The sequence below is a fragment of the Anser anser genome (assembly GCF_964211835.1).
Source record: "Anser anser genome assembly, chromosome: 1".
Taxonomy (NCBI): Eukaryota; Metazoa; Chordata; class Aves; order Anseriformes; family Anatidae; genus Anser; species Anser anser.
The window spans coordinates 43,337,919-43,360,885 of NC_139720.1; the positions used below are offsets into that span (position 1 = coordinate 43,337,919).

The window sequence follows — 22,967 nt, forward strand, 5'->3', positions numbered from 1 at the left end:
ACACCCTTTTGGTTACTGTAGTAAGGAGATGGAAAAGACTTCTTGGATCTCCTAGTTTGATTTGCTGCCAGTGCAGGGAAGCACATGAGGGAGCCCCAAGGGTAAATGTGAGCAATAAAAGCCACTAAGTTGCCCGAAGGAATGTCAGTCTGTGTAGTGAAACAGTAAACTCCGTGTAGTGAAACAGCAAATGTCAGGAGACCAGTCAGTTAAAATGTGATGCACAAGTACCTGCAGACCTGCATGTGGTAAATGTTGTCCTTTCTGCACTACTTTTAGGGCCTTTGCAGTGCCTGTGTGTAAATGCCTTACTGCATCAGTACCGAAGGCATTGAAATCACAAACAGAAAGACTGTTTATAACAAAATGCAATGATAGTTTTAGGAGACACAGATTACTCTGTGATGAAGTAGCTATATGTTTTATTGATCAGTAGGGGGCATGAAAAGTAACCCTTAAGGAGTTTTTTCTCCCTGCTTCTACTTCACATTTGTTAATGGTTATATTTTACTTGTATTTGTCTTGCATCTTATTTTTAAATGCTGGCAAAGACTGGAGTGTTAATATTAGTGGGCATAAATAATTTATTGAATAATAATATATGAAAATGAATTTGATATGCTTCTCTATATGAATGACATTCTATTATTGAAATTTATTAATCAGCACATTCCACTCCATCAAACCTAAATTTTTTGAGGAAGAGGAGGGGAGGAGGTGGAGAGGCAGTCTGGAAAAATGCAGTACAGTGGGCTGACTAAATCTGAATAATATTTGGTCTCTGAAAATGCACAAATATCAGTGTAGCTCAAATCATACTGATGAGATACAGAACAGTTTTATGTAGTCATAATAACAAGTTATATACTGTCAATATTAACAGCAGTGTCTGTTTGAGAAAACAGCTTTAAAATAGGTACATACAATTTTATTAAGTATAAAAAGACACTGGGCAGAGCACAATACAATATATTTCATCTTTAATTCTGGTAGTGCTCAAGCTCCACTGTCTTAATTGATATTGTCACCAACAGCCACTGGATAGAATTACTTTTCTGTATAAAATGAGCTTTTTCTGCATGTATTCATGATGTCTGGCTTTAAAAATACAGTAATTTCTTTTCAATTGCTACTTATACTAATAAAACACTGTCAAGACTGGTGGCCAGCCTCCATCTGTTTTTTAACATACATACGATACTGCCCATTACCCCTGCTTTGCTTTGCCTCCCTCTGAGAGTAGATCCTTCAAAATAATATCTGTTGCTGACTTTTTTCCAAGTTCAGAACCAGAACACTGGTTCAGACTATTTCTACTTTCCTTGCATTGCTAAACGTTCACTAACATCAGCTAGAGTTTTCAATATGCAAGGGCTGTAGGGCTCTGCCCTAAGCTCTTTTTCTCCCCCAAGCGTTTCCTAATGTAGCACAGAAGGCATGCTTTAAATGATCATTTATTAGAATATGGGGATTCCACTTTCTTAATTTCTTGAAAGTAGATGACATTTAAAGATGACATTTAAAGCCTTCCAGCTTTGACTATTTTCTTTGGAAAAGCAGACATGTAAACTTAAGAACTTAATTATGTGTTTTGTTTGTGCATTCCAATTTGGTTTGTAAAAAAAAAAAAAAAGTCAGAACTATTAACTTCAAATTGATTTAAACAGTAACGTGAGGGTTTTAAAAGAAACAAGTTACACTTCCTCCTCTCTAAAATATATAAACATTAGACTGGAAAATAAATTAAATAATACAAAAAAAAAGCTTAGATTATGCTATCACAGGAATATCTGCCAAACAAAGCTTGGTCTTTTGCTAACATTAGCTTACTACATTTGCAATACATGCTAAGCAAAGACCCTACTTCTCTAACAGGTACATTCAGACAATATATATTTTATGGAATAAATATATAATATATCCAGTTATAGATTTCTGAATAGTAGCTATAATAGATACAAGCAATGCCTACATTTAAAAATACAGTTCTAGGATTCCCTAACTTTACTACTAATAAAATTAAAATTGACCTAAAACTTTCTCACTCTGTTGATGCATAATAAAATATATGGAAACACCAAGAGTAAAAAGCTAATTGCTTCTACAAATGGAATACTTTATAAATATAGTAAATTGCTATTTTCAGAGGGAAAATTGAAAATTATAAACAGGAAGTTAGGTTAAAACAGCTCTACAATATAAATTACAAAGTGGCTATGAAGCGCAACGTGTGAGTTTGATGTCTGTGGCAAAATTCTGAAATGATGTAGTTTATTTCTGGAGATAACTGTAGAGAAAGATTTTGTCCCCCAGAGCAGCCAATCTTGATCGCCTTAAATCAAAACTTTCACTGACTAGAGAAAGCCAACTGGCCAATTTGTAAGAGTAAGGAGTGCAAGATTAGAACAAACAGAATTATTTGGAAGCCCTGGACTTCTCTGTCTCATAGTGTTTACTTACCATGCTGTTCCCATTAGGCATAGAGTCACAAAAGTAGTATGTACCTGTGACTGCCATGTTCTGAAAAGCCTTATAATGAAAGTACCCTCTATATGGCTGTCTTAACTACATTATTCTTGAACTGTACATTCTCCAGATGAATTCTGTTTTGTGTTCCTGTAGTTGTTCCCTTTTGCTGGAATACTGAAGTACAGCTCTGGTTGCTTGATTACTGCATTCTTGATCGAGGCTTTTTTTTTCTTGAGAATAACCTAGAATTAAAGAAACACATTTCTCAGAGCAAGCACAAGGAACTGAGGAATTAAATTGCTGGCTGTTTCTGCCAGCCTTCCTTCCCTTTCAGTTAAAAAAAAAAAAAAAAGTAAAATCAGGAAAAATACCTTACTTGCTAAAAAAAGATTTAAGTAATTGGAAAAACTTTATGCGAGACTGCTGTTTTGGCTCCTACAATGGACCTACTTTATACAGAAACCCAAAACTTACATCACAAAACACTACTCCTTCCTGAGTTAAGGCCCTGAAGTAGTATTGAGATCCCACTTAGAATCTTCATAGGCACTTCAGTGTCTCTTTGCATCAACAAAACTGGAATTCTAATAGTCACAACAGGCTGTCTACATGGTTGTTTTTTTTCCCCCCTAAATATCAGCAGACGTCAGTGTCACCATGAGTAACAACACCACCATCACTTGGAGCTTCAGTTTCTCATCATTTAATCACAGAATGGTTTGGGTTGGAAGGTACCTTAAATATCATTCAATTCTAACCCCCTTGCCATGGACACCTTCCACTAGACCAGGTTGCTCAAACCTGTATCCAATGTGGCCTTGAACACTTCTCAGGATGGGGCATCCGCAGCTTCTCTGGGCAACCTGCTCCAGTGCCTTACCACCCTCAGAGTAAAGAATTTCTTCCTAATATCTAATTTAAATCTACCCCTTCTTTGGTTTAAAGCCATTACCCCTTGTCCTATCACTACACTGCCTGACAGTCCCTCCCCAGCTTTCCTGCAGGCCCCTTTTAGGTACTAGAAGGCCACTATAAGGTCCCTCTGGAGCCTTCTCTTCTTCAGACCAAACAACCCCAGCTCCCTCAGCCTGTCTTCACAGGAGAGGTGTTCCAGCCCTTTGATCATCCTTGTGGCCCTCCTCTGGACTCATTCTAATATGTCGATGTCCTTCTTGTGCCAGGAGCCCCAGAGCTGAATGCAGTACTCCAGGTGACATCTCACAAGAGCAGAGCAGAGGGGGAGAATCGCTTCCCACCACCTGCTGGGCACAATTCTTTTGATGCAGCCCAGGATACGATTGGCTTTCTGGGCTGCAAGCATACATGTTGAGCTTTTCATTAATCAGCAATTTAGGGACTTTATGAGTTACCTGTAGACTACTACTGATACAACTGATACAAATGTCCTGTTTTGGGAACAGCTGGTATGAGATGTGGAAGATTAGGATTTAAGTCCTTGCTTTACCACATGCTTCCTGTTTGATTTCATTTGGGAAAACTGAGCAGATCTGTAAATGTATTCATGTCACAAGCTCTCACTGATTTCAAAAACCATGCATCTGTGGAGAATCTGGGTTTTGATGTCTCTGAGCCTCACAAGCTACCTGTTTTGACTACACTGGAAAACGTGCAAGCCTTTTGGAAGCTACTGTAATACTGAATGTCAGTCATGAATAAATACTTCCCACCAAACCGTAGAGGAGAAGTAAGTAGGGTCCCTGCAGAGGAACCATGGGCTGAAGTTTGGGGTTCCTGCAGCAGGATAAGGATTAGAAAGGCTTTTCTTCACATACCAGCAGAAAATATTGATGTTCTGTTGCCCAGTAGTAAAGGAACAATTGAAAATTTGTTAAACTATGTCTAAATCTGGTACTTGTCACAAATGTACCCAGGAAACTCAGATTTTGTATGCAGTCTTGCTTGCACATAAGCCCATGCTGCATAGTGGGTATTGATCTATGGGTTATTAATGGGAAATTGGCTCCAGAATTTGTTATTTTCAAAATACATTTCTAGTGGGAAAGACCACATGGAAATGTACCAAAGAATGACCTCTCCTCATCCTCACTGTGCTAAGTGCTTGCAGGACCCCAAAGGCACACTCAGCCCTGCCACTGCCCACCTCCATGGCTCCCCCACCCGCTCCATGCCCAGGACCCCTCGTCACCCCCAGGGCTGCCAGCTCCTGCCCTGTCTGGCCACAGGCTCTGCTCAGCTGGGCCCACCCATGGGCCATGGCCTTGCCTGGCCTTGGCCTGTTCCTGTCCCCAGGAAGGTGCCCGGTGCCCGGGCTGGGGCTGCCCCGGTGCCCCTGGCTGGTGGTGGGACAGGCCCTGGTGTGCGGCCCTGCCCTGCCAGAGGGCCTTAAGGAAGACAATGAATACTCTCACCTACGACATGTGATTTTGCTGTGTAGTTTGCTGCTGTTGCTGCTGCTGAATGAGCAATTGCTGCTGTTGCCGGCGCCGTGCTGTTCTCAGTTTTTCAAAACGAGCCTCCATCTCCTCCAGCACCTTGGGAGTGTAGCGCACCACCAGTTTGACGCTGTCCTTAGCCGCCTTCAGCAGCTCCACTGCCTTCTCGTGGTGCTCCCCTTCCACACTCTGGAGGCAAGGAACACAGATTTAACAGCGAAAATGCTGCTTTGTTCTAGAGCTCTGCCCTTTATTTTATACGTGGTGCCATGGAAAGACTGTCAGTGTTGCAGGAAATTTACAGACCATACAGTTTTCAAGGAGTCATTAAGGCAAAGTGTGGAATTAAATAAGATTTCTGCGCTATTGTGAAGTGTATTCGTTTTCATATTTTAAATAACTCAAATCTGTTTTAGGTTGCTTTACAAACCTAACCTATGATCTATGTGAACAGGAGGGTAAATACTCTGCATGCTTTATACAAACAATGTCAGAAAACAAAACAAACCAAAACAACAACCCCTGCAGTAAAAACCCAACCAATCTATTTGCAAGGTAGAAAAATAAAGTGTAATAGAGCAAACATAGAATCTTATTTACATGTTGGTAAGAAATGAAGAAATTGCAAGTCTGAAATTAGGATGTCTTTCTTACGCCCTGGCCCTGCCTGGATCCTGCTGTGAATTGCACATGGTGATTCAGCAGTCACATAGCTTCAGGAAAAGGAGCGTGGCCACTGCTCCTAGGGACATCCCGTGTGCTAGGAAGTTAATGGGACTGCTCACACATTCAACATAGATCTAACACTGGTTCTGTTGGAAATAAACCAGTCTTTATCTGGTTAGTTGTATGCAATCAAACACTAACAACTGAAACGTTTCAAGTCCTTGCCTAAGGAACATATTTCCCCTCCCTTGATGGAACATGTTTTGTAGTAATGTGGTATCTGCTGTGAAGTCAAACGTATACCCAAAGGGGCACAAGCTTCGATTTCTATGCCAGCGTTGTTTGAAACAGTAAATTTCCAAAAGGGGGAGGTGATTTGGCTGTGAAAAGAATATTTAATTTCTATCATTAAATGGATTGACTGGAGTGCTTTTCAGGCATGCTGATTGTTCCACACCTTAGGAGCAAGGGTGACATTTTCTAGTGGTCTGCGATTGCCCACGTGTTGTAGGATGTATTCCAACAAACAAAAGTATCTCTGCACAGAAAAAAGCCTGCACAACAGAGATCTTCAAATGGATTTTAGACCATTTAAAAAATAAGCCAATTTCTTCCCACATAAAATAAGAAATCAAAGTTTTACTGCATGCTGTTTTAAAACTTGTGTATACCATGCTATTTAAAATGAAACTATACCCATAAGCCTCCGAAGAGAAGCAGCAGTGTTCAAAATATTTGATGCTCAATTCATGCTAAAAGAATAACTTAGCATTGTTATAGCAACTGTCAGATGTTAGAAAAAAATCCTATTTTCATCTCACCTATTTGACTGAGTAACATTGTGCAAGAACAGAATGAATAAAAATTACTTCTGCTGTGGCACATTACGAGCTAGCAATAATGATTTAAAAGTTTCAAAGAACAGACACAATGCACTTCTGCATAAATAATATAAACAACACCATTCAAGCTTATCACCTTGCTGTTTATCTTCCTGTCTCTTGTTAAATGTCCTTCAACATACTCATCCGAATAATTATTTCATATGTCGGTCAAGTCACTGGAACCATGTTTCTACAGAAATGTAAGATGCTTTAAAAACAATGCAACTTAGAGAAATAGTCCTAGGCAATGTGCTCTAGGGGACCCTTCTTGAAAAGGGAGGTTGTACTAGATGATCTCCAAATGTCCCTTTGAATTTCAGACAATCTGTGATTCTGTGATAATGAATGTTATTTCAAGTGCTGAAACGACTACCAGAAACAGAGGAAACTCTGAAATAAATATCCATTGATCGCTGAGAAAAATAAGTGGCTTTATGTTTTTCAACCATATGCTCATGAAATTCCTCCAGTAGGTCTCCTATTAAAAGATCTTCAAGAGAATTCATTATTTTTGATAACCAGATGTGTTAGAAAACGTGACTGGGATAAATCTGCTCAACAAACACTGCCACCCATAAGTAATTTGGTGAAAAAAGAATTTTGTCAAAAATATTTGAAGAAGAAGAAATTGTTGCTGCATAAGAAACAGTGAGTGTATCTGATGCTCCAAAAAGAGCTGAAATAGGAAGTTATAGATGCACAGAGTATTTTGTGAAATTGCTTTCATGAAAAAGTCACAGACACAAATTAAAGTCCCCTAACCCATAAATGCTCAATATTGGAAGAGGAGATCATAACCAGCGCTTACTGTGATTAGCTATTTTTTGTAACTCATTGCTTTGTGACATGGTAATACTGGCTTTTGTAAACCCACTTCTCGTCATTAAAGGAACTGTATAAAACTTTGCATTATTCTGCATTTCATTTTTCTCTTGTGAATCACAGCCAGCACGATGTGGCATGGACATTCAAAGGAAATGACACTGTATTCAGTGTTGCTGTGATCAATTTTGTTGTGGAACAGTACGGACTTAGAGCAGGCTATGAAAAACAAAGTTCCCCAAGCTAGGCAGAGAAGCTAAAATATTCCTTTGCTTTCAAAGATTTGGATGGTTTTAACTGACATCAATAAGCAACTGTGATTGTGTCTGTTCTTTAAAGGAATTACAAGACGGTGTACTTTAACACTTCATCCAAATTAGTAATCTGTATTTAATTTAATTCCTGATTGCCTGTTTTATTTCCCATTCGCCTCCGGCCTTGTTCTTCCAGTTTACAGGCAGTACTTTTTAATTAGAAATGAAGGATTTGATTTTGTTGCTATTCAGGTCAATGGAAAACTCCCATTGACTTGAACAGTAATGATAAAGAATTAAGCCTAAAGCTCTGAACCATAACGAAAATGGGGAAACTAACAAAGCCAAAGTAAAAGATCGTGTTGCTAAATATGAATCCTACTTACCAAACTTACCCAGCTCAGATCTTAACAGCCATTTTTCAGCTGCTTTTAAATATCGTTGCTATACTTGCTATTAGCATCTTCACCATTGCTTCTACTCATATTTTCAAGGCCTCTGAAATGCTTTACCTGCATAGCTGTAGCTGCACAACTGAAACAGAAGAGCGCCTTGGAGTAGGGAAAAGAGCTTATACCAGCAAAGAAAGTTGTTTTGCTGCTTGACTTTTCCCACCTCTGCAAACCACTGAGGCTGTGCTGACAAAGGACTCCTGCTGGTTTCAGTCACAGCTGCGCAAGGGATTTTGCTGCCTGGATTACACTGGCTGGGGACATGGCAAGGCATTTTCTGACTCTCATGTTACTCTAGACCCGACCATCAAACATGGGATTTAATAAATTTGTTCCAGAATATATATTTTAATATGTAATTTTTGGTTATATATATTTATTTATATTCATGTTATTCACATATTTCTTTTCCCTTATTGCATTGGCAGATTGCATCAAAAGGAATGACAAAAGACTTCAGAGACAGGAATAGCTAAAAGAACTGCAGATATGGTGCGGGAAAACACCAATCTTTAAAGTATCCAGGCACGCATATCTGTCATACATATAAACAAAACAAAAACCCACTCCTTTGCAGACAAAAAAGAGAATCTGGTTGTCAACCAAAAGTTGAGAAACAGAGAAGAATTTTCTATTAGGTAACTGCAAGAAAATGTTTGGGTGAGAAATTTGCCATTACAAATCTATTTTGCATCCCTGTCCGTATCTGACTCACACCAGGTATTTGATAAACACAGAATCTTTGCCAGGTATGAACAGTCGCCAGCAAGAGCCTTTGCTGAGCCATCTGCAGGGCTTACTGCTTTCAATTTCCTTTACTTTTAGGGGGTGTGGGACAAAAGTATGTAACAAAATCCCCAGTGTAATGAGAAATCAAATTTTTTAATATCCGGTGAAACAGCTCAAGGAACAGTCGTCCCAGTCATGCTGGGATATCGAATCTGGATTCTGAACACACAGCTCTAATTTTATGTTGATAACTATAAAGTTGGATAACCACCAACTTCTGAGTGTAAACAAGTTACAGATATTTCATTTTCATTCCATGTTCCACTGCTGAGCCTTCTGTTGTATTGTACATACTGTATATTATTTGCTTTTCTCCAGTTAAATTGAGAGAAGCACAGAGTGAACTAGTCCCACTGAACAATGTTAAATTTAGACCTTTTTCCTCCTGTCTCAAGCTGTCTGCAAACAAATTGCTACTTCAATAATTTTTCTCTTTTATATTTTATGGGCTCAAATAAGCCCAAGATCGGTTTATGAACAGTTGCTCGCAGGCATTATTTCAAGTATGCAATTGTAATTCAAACTTCAAATTCTGTTGTTTAGACTCCAAACACAAAAATAGCCCTGTTGTATCTCAGAATCAACTTTCTTGCGTGCCTACATGCAACAGGAAATTTTATATGGTGTTTTCTGCTATATTAGCTTAATCCATACTGTAGAGCACATTTGTGAATTTTTTTGAAGCGTATCATGAAATAGAGGTGACAATAGAGTCAAAGTCAATGTATCTAGATGTTTGAAGGTTCACCACTTTCCTGCCCAGTATCTGCCTACATGTTGTTGAAAGTAAAAGGACTTTTTGAGAATCATACATCAGTTGGAGTACATAAACTCTTTTCACCTGCATCTTTAGTCACCTACTGAAAGCTGAACAATCACAAAATTATTTGATCTACTTCCAGGCAGTGAAGTTCAGGCTATTTACTTATTAAATGTTCATTTGACTTCTTTTTCCCTGAGACTAAATAATCTTTGTAGTGACTTGTCTTTGTTTGTTTGTTGTCTATCTTCTCCTTCTCATTGTGTACTGGGGCTACCAAGCTTGCAGAATTATTGTTTCTTTTTTGAGAACAAGATTGTTGATAGTGAAATGGCAAAAAGTCTGTCTGAAGTGTTGCGCTGATACTGTTTCAAGATAAGAGGAATACCTATTGTTTGAAAGAAATACATGAAAACATGAAAGCGTAAAAAATACAGCACTTTCTTCATTCTTTACAAGCAGAAAAATTAAGTTGGAAAGTCTTATATTTATGACTGGATTTGGAAATTGCTCATAACTCCCCTTGGTGTATTTAAATATGAGGTTTAGATGTAGGTTTTGCATGAAAAACTGTTATGTTTTCATTAAGAGAAGTGTGGGGTTATATGAATGAGTATGCTTACATTTTTAGTAGTTTACATTCCCTTGTAAAAGGGAATAAAAGGCAAAATGAAAGGTAGAATTTGACCCACATTATATAGGTGGAACCTGCTTTTCCTCTGTTCCAGCAGCCTTTTTATTTTTACCTCCATATTGACATTCACTTCATTGTAGTAAAACTACAGCAAAACACTCCATCTTGCACTACTGACTTAAATGCAGAATGACTATGTAAAAATTTACCTTTTTACTGACCATACAGGCTCCCTGTATGTGTTCGTCTGTACAGCTGATTCTCTGATAAAGGTTTCAGAGATGGATATATGTCATTGAAAGAAACCCGGAATGTACTTTCCACAGGAAATCTGCAGCAAATGTGCATATCAAATTTATTTTATTTTACGTTTTCAAATTCTCTGAAGGTCACAAGACTACTGCCACTGAGGCATCATTGTACTTAGAAAGATCTGTGTGCCTCAGAGGATATGGAGTGCAAAAATGACAAAGCTCATTTTAATGCTCTTACCAGAGAAGAAATTTGCAGAATTAACAACTAGAAAGACATAGCTTCCCTGTAAATTCAGCATGTGGTGTGAATTTAAACTAAAGTTCTTCAAGCAACCTCCACTCCAACAGAAATTGTGGTGGCACAAAGTTGTCCATGTGGCTTTGCCTCACTGCACTGCAAATGCACACTGAAGGTCTCTCGCAGAGCTATTTCTTTTTATTTCATGTATTGCATTTTATATCATGGTATCAGAACAATTGTGAAAAATGAAAATCCAGATGACAATGAAATGTCTATCAAATTTCAACATACCACTCCATTAACTGAAAGCAGCTGGTCTCCTCGTTTGAGCCCTCCATGCCTTTCTGCCACTCCTCCAGGAATGATGCGAGAAATATAAATAGGTGAATTTTGTTCCTTTCCTCCCATCACATTAAAGCCCAGGCCTTCATCAGTCTTTGGCAGCTCCACCACTCGCGGGTGTGAATGGCCTTCACTTGCAGCAAAAGCAGCAACTGTTGCCTGGAAGAAAAAAAGAGCCATTTGGCTATGCAGAGAGAACATTGATACACTCTGTTGATCATTTTGCAGGAAGAATTAAGTCCCATGAAAACATTCAAGTATCTTATTCTGCCTTTTTTCTGATTGTCTGAAAGCACTTTGCAAAAATTAAGTTCCATGCCAATGCTTTTGAAATAAAGGAATAAGCAGAGGAACAGAGAATTTAAGTGACTTATCAAAGATAATGCAGAAAGTTAGCAGCAGAGCCAGAAGGAGACACCTGGAAGCCTGACTGCGCGGTGGTGAACATTTATGAACACTAGTGAGCTGCTTCTTTGCCCTTTCACAGGGAAAAAGTGTTACTGTTGGATAAGATGATGTGATCTGTACTGTGTTCCTAGTTGAAATATCAAGTGGATGAACTGAATTGTTTACTCTCTGCTCTGCTTTTGGAGGTGTGTAATTGGTTATTTTATTCTTTGAGCACAGAAAAATTCCTAAAAGAGTATTATTTTTAAAAAGTTTAATTTTAATCTTCATGAAATCTCACTAACTAAATAACTCCTGGAACAGGAATATGATTTTTTATAATATAATCAGATCAAAACTTTTATTGAAAAATTAGATCTTAAGACAGTAGATTTATAAATCAATTTAAAAAACAGATTGTTATTATGGAAAAAAAACATACAACTGTAAAGCTTGCACTCAGAAAATTATGACACATTGTATTTCATTTTTCACTGTGTTTTCCTACTATAATTATAGTAAATCATTAAATAAACATTAGGAAAATCTTTTATCCTTTTCAACATGTGTTTGTAGCCCAACCTGCTAGTACGCTTCTGCATTACGCTAATACTTTCTGAGCATCCTAATAATGCTTATGCTTAATAGAAGCTAGTGGATGATGTGACATAATGGATCATTCTCAGTTACATGTTTTTGCACATGCAGACCTTGTCATCATGCACACATTTTATGTCAGACATGAATGCACTAGGAGAATGCAATGCAGACAGCCCAGAAATAACCAGGAAATTGCGATATTGAAACATTGCTCTGTAACCCTGCTGTTCTATATGAATAAGAAATGAGAATGGCAAACACTAATTGGATATTTCCCCATTTACTATAGAACATAGTAATAATTTCTATGTTTACCTGCAGAGTAGACAAATCAGGATCTCCTATACACATTTCTCTGTATAGTAGCATAGACCTAAAAATTTACATTGTCCATTAAGTTTCTCTCAGAACAAGGTTAAAATCAGAACAGCCTTCAGAAAGGAATGTTCTACTTAGTAAGGAAAACATACTGCAATTTTGTGTGTAATAGGTTATTTGCTGGCTCCTATCGGGCTTGCTTCTATAAAATGCTGTAGAAATCTTTTTATAACATCCTCCCGATCTTCATCTTCCGATACAGCTTTAAATGAAAATCCCTAATGCAAATACATAATGGTAAGATCTTAGTTCCATTAAGATTTCTGGAAGTTTTGTCACTAAATTCACAGGATTGGGACCAACATGAAATATTTCTAACACGGATTTATGGCTTTTACAGGTTTACCTGTTTTGCATAGTACCTGCTTTACCATCCAGAAGATAGTCTTGAGCACAAAATGATAATGGGAAAAAGAAAGCCATGGTGGGTGGACGTCCCTGTTTGGAAGCATCTATTTTTGTGCATGTTATGAAAATACAGAGCACACTACATGCCAGCACATAGAATGTATTCCTCCATAGTTGTGTGGATTTCCTTAGAAGATTATCATTTTAATAGTAGCAGTAAGGTAGCTGTCACGGTCTAAGGATATGAGAAAGGCAGGCTCATATGGATAGAGAGACAAAATATTTTATTAAAACAGGCAATGCATTAGAAGAAGTGGGTTTGCTTTTGGCCGTGGAGTCTCTTGATCTGGCCATTTCTGTCAATATTCATCCTCACTACTTGCTCAGCACCTATAGTTCCCGTTAGTTTAAGTGGAATTTTGACTGTGTACTTGCTACCTCCTAAATCATTGTGTCCTTACTGGATGAGCTGTATGGGAAAATAGTCCATTAAAATATAGGTTGTTGCAGGCAGACTCTATAGAATGAACCAGTAGATTTGCTTTTGCAAAGCGGCTTTTCAAAAAACATCAAATTCCATAAAATCATTCTCTTTTCTTAAGCTACAGAAGCAGCATAAAGGTTTAAATTTTCCATTATGATTGTTACCTGGGAAGTAGCACTGGTTCTAGACTCTGGGCTGCCACTGATGTCTAAATTTTCTTACAGTGTACACACGAATACCTGAAACACACACGCGCACAGTCAATTACTAGGTCACTTTGGTACCACGTACTTCAACAGTTGCACGTATCCTACCTTTGCAGTGGCCCTGGCTCGGAACTCGGGGCAGCCATTAACAGTTATGGTTTCATGCATGTATTGATACACCTAAAATGTTCATGAAAACAAAATGAAATTAATTATAGAAACAAAACAAGGACTTTATATTAACTGAGACAGGACAGTCCCTTTCCCTCATAAGACAATGTTAATGCTGCATTCACGCCATCACATAGTTGAATGTCTGCAAAACATGTTCATGCTTAAGTTTACAGAAAACATCAATCTATATTTCTCACAACACTTTTCAGTCTTAACTATACATCTTCCAATGCTTTTCCCTTCACTTCTCTAGCACACCATTTCACAAAACTGAGACAATTTAGTTCTGTGTTATCCAAAAACCAGGGTCTCCCTGCAACTGATCCAAATTCAAATGATCTTAACTGATCGGAGTGGTATCTTAGCCTCCACCCCTGGCTTCTTTGTTCTCTCACGTTTCTGGTGAAATAAAGATTTAGGAGGCTAATGTTTAAAAAAAAAAAAAAGTAATTTTCTCAGCATACAGATTCTGAAGAATGGAACTGAAAATTAAATTTTGGAGAAAGGCCATGGTACTAGTTTTCACCAACCACAGCTAGGAATAGGCAAAAGGGCTGGCAGTCTGGTAGGTTAGACATGGAAAATGGGTAACATAACCCTTTATGACAGAATTGTACATTCATATAAAGGGCATAAAATCAACACTGCCAACATGTACAACTTTCCCTGTGTTGTCTTTTCTGGTATACACTTTTGGCCTCCTGTCTCTGGTCCTTAACTTTCCTTTTTAAACATTTTCAGTAAGGAAAAAGGAAAAGACTCTCTGCAGGCAGGAAAACTGGTATTGTTCTCTAGATTTGTCTCACTCTTAGATGAAAAATATAAAAAAGTGCCTTGATACTAGCCAGTAGTTTTGAAATCAGCCTTAAAAATAATATTTATATAAGACATATGGACAATTTTTTGAAAGACAAAGGTGAATGCATACAAACAAAATCTCTTATTTAATCTTCCCATAAAACCAGCAAACTGTATGTCATTGATTTACTCTGGGCATTGTCTTGACCTACTTCATCAGCAATTTCATCTTTTCATGTGTTTTATGTTGTTTTATTCCTCAGAGAGAACCTTTGCAGGTAAAGTATGTTAGCATTTATGGCAATCTCTTGCTTGGGGTCCTTGAGGATTGCAAATTCAATTGTACTTTACACATTATATTTACCTTTCACTGATCTGGTGATACTTTAGCAGGAATTCCAAAACATCCCTATTTGGTAATGTCAGTGTTACTTTGGCAGACAAGGTGTCAGATTCCGTACTGAATTGACCTATAAACAACAGCTTGTCCCATTGATAGGCAAAACTTCCCCACCACTCTGGCCTGATGATGTGTCATACACTATCATATTTATGAATCTCTCACCATTTCTATATTTGAAATGAAATCTTTCTTCCATTGGTAGAATTGACACTGCTTTCAGTTGAGGCCAGGATTTTGCCCTTAATTAAAAATGTGGAAAAAGATATTTTACAGCTTCTAAAGGATCTCTGGTTTGCTTTAGCTTTTTACTGGGTTATGCCATCATAAAATGGGTTGAGTCTACATTCTCAGCATAATCTTGCTAAGATCAGTTCAACATTTATTGTAAGTATTATGGTTTAGGAACAAATAATTCATTATATAAAGCAACCACTGGGCAACTGCAGTTATGAATCACTAAATACTTGTTGCTTCAAAACCCATACAGCATCGAACCATTGGTAATGCTCTATTTTATCAATACTTGCAGGTTCCCCTTTATCTTAAATCATGAGAGTAGGCTGTCCATACCATTTTTTCTTGCACAGCCATAAATGTGGCTGGCTAGAATGTCTAAAAGCGTGTATTTAATTATTGAATAATTATGACCTTGAATTGTTTTGAAAACAGGTCACAATATTTCATATATAGGAACAGTTACTGACAAGTTAAGATATTCATTACTAAGGTAGAAGCTTACACAAAGGCGAGCTGATGATACTTTATGGGATTATTAGCTAGGTTTGATGTCATGTAACTACATATTGCCTACATCCTACTAGTAGGTAACTAACAGGCTTCATAGCACCCAATATCCTGGTAGCTAATTTATATTCTGGTGAAAGAACAAACTCATTATTGCTCTTAGGAAAAGAAATCTTCTGTGTTAAATCTCACTCTCTATAAGACTACAGGTGCTACCAGTCTTGAATATCTGCTTGAGGCTACCGTTAACCTAACTCTCCTACATAATGATTGTTACATAACGTTTAATATAATTTGAGATAAATAAGCATAAAACATACACCTAAATGACTCTTTCTTATTAACTGTGTTTAACAACCAAGCACAGACTGGTTATTCCGCTAAGTCCCTTAAATTCCTTCTAAGGTTCATATTGCTCATTCTAGCAATGCACAAAAAGCACACTGAAGCCTACGAATAACATTTAGAACAGAACAGATCAGTTGGAAGGGACCTTCAAAGATCATCAAGTCCAACTGCCTGACCTGCTCAGGGCTAACCAACAGTTAAAGCACGCTATTGAGGACATTATCCAAAGACCCACTGAACACTGGCAGTCATGAAGTATCAACCACCTCTAGAAAACCTCTTCCACTGTTCGACAACGCTCATGGTAAAGAAATCTTTCCTTATGTCCAGTCTGAACCTCCCCTGGTGCAGCTTTATGCCATTTCCACCTATCCTGTCATTGGTTATCAGGGGGAAGAGACCAGCACCTCTGTCACTGCTTCCTCTCCTCGAGAAGTTGCAGAGAGCAATGAGGTCAACTCTCAGCTGTTCCTCATAAGACACACCTGCCAGCCCTTTTACCAGGTTTGTTGTCCTTCTCAGGATGTTTTCAAGGACCTTAACATCCTTTTCATATTGTGGAAACCAGAACTGCAAGCAATATTCAAGGTAAGGGTGCACCAACACTAAACATAGTGGGAGAATCACCTCTTTTGAACAGCTGGCTATGCTGTTCAGCACACCCAAAACGTAGTTTACCCTCTTGGCTGCCAGGGCACGCTGCTGGCTTATGCTGAGCCTGCTGCTGACCGGCACCCCCACGTCCCTCTCTGCTGAGCTGCTCTCCAGCCACTCGTCTCCCTGTCTGCGCTTGTGTACGGCATTACTCTGTCCCAGGTGCAGAACCCAGCATTTTCCTTTGCTGAACTTCATGCTGTTGATTGCCCAACGCTCCAATGCATCTAGATCCCTCTGCAAGACCTCTCATCCCTGTAGGAAGTCAACAGCACCTTCCAGTTCAGTATCAGCAGCAAACTTCCTGAAGATGCATTCCACTCCAGATCACTGATAAAAATGTTCAACAGGACTGGCTCTAGACTTGAGCCCTGGGGAACACTACTGGTGACTGCCAGACAGATGAAACACCATTAACTGTAACCTTTTAAGCTCTACCATCAGAACAGTTCATCACCCAGTGTAGCATGAACCTGTTTGCCACATGGCTGGACAATTTGTTCATAAAGATGCTGTGACAGACAATATCAAAGGCCTTACTGAAATTCAGAAAGATTACATCCACTGCGTTCCCTTCATCCACCAAGCCAGTGATCTCATCACAGAAGGAACTCATCCCATTTGTTCCTCATACTGTGTGCATTGGCATACAAACATCTCAGAGGTGCTCGCGAATCCACTGCACTCCCTGGAGTGCCATAGATGCTCCCATTAGCCTTGCCTCCCTCAGACAGCACCATCCTTTGGCATAACTTCAGTGTTCCTAATGGCATTGCCCGCCCTGATCAATCCTAGTTATAAAGCCATCTCAAATCAGTTTCGGCAGGTTATGGGCCAAGAAACGCTTCCCCCATTGAGATAGGTGGGTCCTGTCCACAATTATAAAACCCAAAATTCTGGTGGAGGAACCAGGCTTGGAGCCAGGCATTGATGACCAGGGCTTGCCTATTTCTTTCCGTGTCTCTCCCCATTACTGTGAGGATTGAAGAAAACAGTGTGTGCTCCAGAGTCTTTTAGTTGCCTCCCTAGGGCCATTAAATCTTTCTTGATTGACCTAAGGCTTTCTGTAGCTATGTTGTTGGTACCCATTTGAAAGAGGAGGAACATATAATGGTCTAAAGGCATTATGCTTGAAGGCTTCCTGGTAACATCCCTAATCTGGGACCAAGGGAGGCAGCAAACCTCTGTGAAAAAGCTCTGGTCGGCAGATGAGAGCCTCCATTCCCTTGACAAGGAGTCACCTCTGAATACAACTCAACACTGCTTTATCACAGTAGTGGTCTTTATGGCTGCTGCTCCCTGAGATGGAGGGCAAGAGCATGCACACCTGTGCGAGGTGTGCCGAAGTAGATGAGCTGCTCAGCCTGGTGGCCAAGCTTCAGGAAGAGGTGGGGAGCCTGAAAAGTTCATCTGGGAGTCCAAAAAGGCGATAGATCAGTGGAGCCATGCTGTGCCTTCTCGGATATGCACATGCCAAGCTGTCATGGCCACTAGTGAAGCAGACCTAGCATCTGGTCTGCATCAGAATAAACGCAGAAACTTGAGGGACACCAAGGACTGGAAGAAAGTTACTGCATGGAGCCAAGAGAGGAGCCCCTGTCTGTCTGCTCACCTTCCACTACTGGGTAGGTACAAAGCCTGGGCTGTGGCAGGTGAGGGATGTGACAAGAGGGAAGAAGGCATCCATGCAAGTTCTCCATCCAAGGTCAAATCATCTGAGGCCTTGTAGCAAGTGCATCATCAAGGTGTTGAAGAACGAAAAGTAACATATACGTCACTAATTTAGAAAAGAGTTACATACCTACTTTTGACACTTTTTACAACGTCTGAAAGTCTACATGGGTGTTTAGTAACATTATTTGCTGATAATACATACTCTGACTGTCTAGTGCTTAGAGAAAAGAGTTTCCACAATTTGTTAATAACAGAGATGAAATTACAGGTGAAACATCAATATTTCAAGATGAAAAGCTGCAGCACTAAGGTAAATTGTGACGTTTCGAAAAATTTTCCCTCATAGCACGTTGTACCCAGACTGTCAGCTTCTGTATGCTGTATGTTCATTAGGTAAAAGCATGCTGCATACGGGGGTTTGTTTGTACAGCTCTGATTTGTGCTGTGGAGCCAGAAATTGTCATCTCTGTTTTCCTTCATGAAGCACTGAGATTACAGCACTCTCATCAACACTGAAAGCACACATATAGACCTCAGACTTTTTCAGCTGCTGCAGGTCGTCTTCTCAGAGATCATAATCTAAAGTTCCTCTCCCCCAGAACTAAAAAAATACAAGAGGACCGAGGGAGGAAAATTAAAACTAGAAAATTTGAAGTTGGAAATGAATCCTCCTTGTGCCGTGGCAGCTTGTGCTGGCACAGAGAAGCGCACTTTTTATTACTTCTCCCAGCAGGCGCTGTAGCGAGTCAGATGCAGCAGGTATTATTGTCATGACGATGGTCCTCATCCCCACGCATTCAGCTGGGAGGCAAAGCAGCTGGTTTAGCGTTACTGAAGCACAGGAACGGGGGCTGCTTTACAGGTACTTTAGGAGCTGGCTTCTTAACAGAAATTACTCCATATGGACTCATAACAAAACAGCATGTACTGGGCTGGCCTATTTACAGCAATGCGAAGCTTTAGTAAGAGGTTCAGGGGTAGCAGGGCACTTAGCAGGCTGCTTTATAAAGGTGGCTAGAGGAAGCATTCTGAAAAAACCTGCATGATGCAGCATATTTTCTGCTGGATTCTAGAAGTTACAATTTCATTAAAAAGATTCTGTTCCATTAACTTCTGTAAGAGATACTCAGTGTTTCCTCCCCTGATGCAATATTATATAATTCTGTGTTCAACTATACCTACAATGATAATGCTCAACAGATTTTAGGACAACCTGGTCTAAACAGAGGGGAAAAGGCAAGAGGCAGAAATCATTCTGCAACAATGAACAGCAGCAATTCAAAAAAACAAATAATAATAAAAAAAACCAAGACAGAGTAAACTGCAATTTAGATCTGTGAAGTAGCAGGCCCAGATAAACTATGCTGAGATTTGCAAGTGAGGAAATAACCTCTTTGAAAACGCTGGGGCTTTCTCAGCACATAAGGTAACGTATGTGTAGGAGGTAGTAATCAGCTCTGTTTCTATAGTGCCTGAAGTATCATGCTATATAAATACACAAAAGCCTTCCTTCAAGAAGTCACAACCTAAGTGCGTGCCATAGGTAAGCAGGGTAAAGGGTGGAATGAAGAAACCTGCAAAGAGATTGGCGAGTGATGTTTAGCACAGATTGACATTGTTTGGATTTAGTTTCTTTAGTTTGTCTGCCATTTTTGTTATTGTTTCAATTTGGAAGGGAATTTTATACTTTTTTGGAAGAAGTCTTTCAAGGAAAGGAACACAGGAGCCTGACAGACTGCATAGAGGTGAGAAACAGCATGAAAATAACCAGTGCAAGGAAGACATAATTGGTTTCACTGCATTTATGCAGTCATGTCAATGGAACAGTATACCTGTGCACCCTTGCAGAGCTGAAGGTGAACTATACAAGAGAAATTATTATCTACTTACACCTCAGTATGATGCTTCTGCCATATACCCATATACCACCTGATGGGTGTGGGCCAGTCCTTGGGGCAGAAGGCTAGCTGCTTTTGTGACAGGGAGAAGTTGCAGTGCAAAGCTGCACATGGGAGCTGCTGACTTCCACTGCAGTGCCTGTGAATGCCTTGCTTCTGACAAAAAACTTCCACCTGCAGTACAAAACCATCCTATCTTTTTTCCCCTCTACTTGGTTTCAGTTTTTACCTCTTCAGGTTCTATTCTGTGTATATTTTGCCTTCCCCATAACCTCTTCCTTGTATTTTCCATTCTTAACCTAATATATTTGTATGTCTGTGGAGGTGGATGCATTAGTTCTTCTACCTGAACAGACTCCCCTAGAGCTGTATGTTAGCACTCAATTCAGATTGTAAGCCTACCATGCAAATGGACAAAGATGTTTTAAACACTACAAAGACCAGGAGAGACTCTGGTCTCCCTTAAAACTCTTGTGCACCATAAACCATGGAACCTCATTTGGTAATTTCTTCAACAATCCATAACTTTTGGTTGAACTACAGAGCCATTAGAAAGGCCTGTGAATTCAAAGCCTCCTGCTTGCTTCGGAAACTGGTCTTCTAGTCGACAGCGTTACCATTAAAATGGCTGATTTCTAGGCTAAATTTGTCCAGTTTCAAGTTATAATTGTTGGATGTAGTTAGGTCATTTTCATCTCTTTCAATAACCTTTCCTTCTCCACCAGAAGTGTTTGAGGGTATTAGTCTCATCTTGTATCTATGTCCTTTATGATAGGCTTGTCAAGACTTCAAATAACATTTGCTTTCTACAGAAAAAGCCACAAACCCATCTAACTATCCATTAAGTTGATGCCTGAACTGATGAATGCATAAAATAATGACAAAAGAGAAAAATCGAACACAGCCAGAAGAGTATGCAAGCAATACGGAAGTAAGCAGCTTACCAGACTACCCTTCCACTCTGATAATGACTTTTTACCTCTGTAACCTTACTCAAGCTCAAAACTAATGTAACGGAGCCCTGCCATTCAGCCACAAAACTGTGATAGCTCAACGAAAATGGAAAATCTCTAATGATGGTGTGTTATTTAGTTTTCTATCTCTTGAGTACCATGTGGTATTTCTAGTTTTGTGCCTGTGTTCTGCTTCTTTAAATTACCTCATGTGATAAGCATGCTCAGGAAAGCATGACTACATCTTAGAAGTGTATTTCTTCATGAGAGCTGCAGCCTCTCGCTACGATGCTGTACTAAACACAGTCACACACCCCAGTGCAGAAGACAGCAGTTCCATCAGAAAGTTTAAAGCAGGCTTATTTTCTTTTTCAGCTACCAAGTTGACTCAAACCAAATTTGTTTATATTGGCTTATTTCTGCTGATAGTTACTTTTATCTTTAGTAGTTAATAAAATATGGGGAAGTGAGTATTCTGGGTAATTGAAGAGAATGAGAATTTGACAAATTATTGGCAATCTCATAGAACCACTGGCTGTGGACGCAATGTATGCACGGGACATCTGGGTAACAAGAAACTTAGATTCTTCTTATGCACAATTATTTGAGCAAATGAATCACAAGGGCCCATTTTGTTATACGCTTATGCCACACGTTTGAAGAATTAGATGCATATATATTTACACTGTACAGTTTACATCATCTTCATTCTGACAAAAAGTCCTTTTAACGATGGACAAGCAAATGGATGACTGTGAGTACTGTGATGTTGAAAAGGTTGACAAATACCTTTGAGGGGAAGACTTGATATATTACAAGGCTTACTGGAAGTACCAAAAAGTCTATATTATGTAAGTTATCTCCTGCAGCTACCTCATTTGGACAACTTGCAGAAAAAAACACTTTGTGACAATTTCTCTATATTTATGAGCTATTTATATCTGAGAGAACATGGTCATTCAAGGTTCTGGCACTTTGAACATGGTGATATGATAAGCCTTCATTAGCCTATAAGCAGTTAGATGTTTGGATCAGGAAAACTTGGCATTTATCTTCAAAATCAAGTATCTGTATCATTTTCACAATTGTCATAACAATCCTTCTCCATGAAGTAACACTGTGTGCATGCGCCACAGGCAGTAGGGAGGATACGCCGTTAGAAAACTCAAAATTGTAAATGAGCTCAGTCTCATTTAACAAACTGAGGAGATGGGACAGTTTTAATTTCAGAATGTGTGGAAGAAATATTGCAAATGTTGGCTTTTACATTTTCATAGAGGATATTTTATTTAAAAGTTTTTTTGTTTGGGGTGCAGGGATTATGGAGAAAACTAGGTCAGTTTTAGTAGAGTAAAAAAAAAAAAAAGAAACAAAACACCACAATCCAGATCTTGATGCATTATTAAGCTGTCCTTAGGCAACAGGAAAAAGAAAAAAAAAACAAACTTCACAGGGCTGAAACATTGTGAAAAATAAATGAAGAATAATCACTGTAATGGTATAGTATTTTAACTTCGAGTAGAACACTGTATGGAGGCTCCAGCTGAAATGCCAGAATACTATTTGCTCCAGCTCTTCTTTTTTTTGTTTGTGTAGCTCTCTGAAAGCTGAACAAAGTTTTGGTCCGTGAGTCCTGGCCATATGAGTGCTGTGCCTGTCCAAGAAACAACCCAACAGGGGTTACAGGCTGGGGCCAGAATCCCTTTCCTCCCTTCTGTGCTAGCAGAAGAACACAGCAGATGTACCAGCGGGAAACGCATGCTGTCACATCCTCTGCTCTGGTGTAAGCACTGACACGTAGTGGATCATCCCGCTGACACATTCCCGGTGCTGCTGTTAGGACATACAAGACCTCTCCGTGCCCTCTCTCTTTCCTTCCAACATCAGTTCTGTCTGAAAATGCCACTCTGACACTGTGAAGTCAATAGGAAGTTGCT

The 22,967-nt window shown here is 39.2% G+C and overlaps 1 protein-coding gene across 2 annotated transcripts in view; it reads right to left on the reverse strand.

The window, feature by feature from the left end:
* Positions 1–405: 405 nt before the first annotated feature.
* LIN7A (lin-7 homolog A, crumbs cell polarity complex component) overlaps positions 406–22,967 on the reverse strand; it is a 49,399-nt gene continuing 26,837 nt past the window's right edge. The window contains exons 3-6 of one of the 2 annotated variants that reach the window (XM_083815207.1): positions 13,493–13,564; positions 10,931–11,140; positions 4,864–5,072; positions 406–2,711 (exon numbers count right to left, since the gene is read on the reverse strand). In XM_083815207.1, the coding sequence (XP_083671333.1) occupies positions 2,669–2,711; positions 4,864–5,072; positions 10,931–11,140; positions 13,493–13,564 (534 nt within the window). In that variant the 3' untranslated portion in view covers positions 406–2,668. Of the gene's footprint in view, positions 2,712–4,859; positions 5,073–10,930; positions 11,141–13,492; positions 13,565–22,967 lie in introns of both variants that reach the window. The other variant, XM_083815208.1, reaches the window with a different exon arrangement.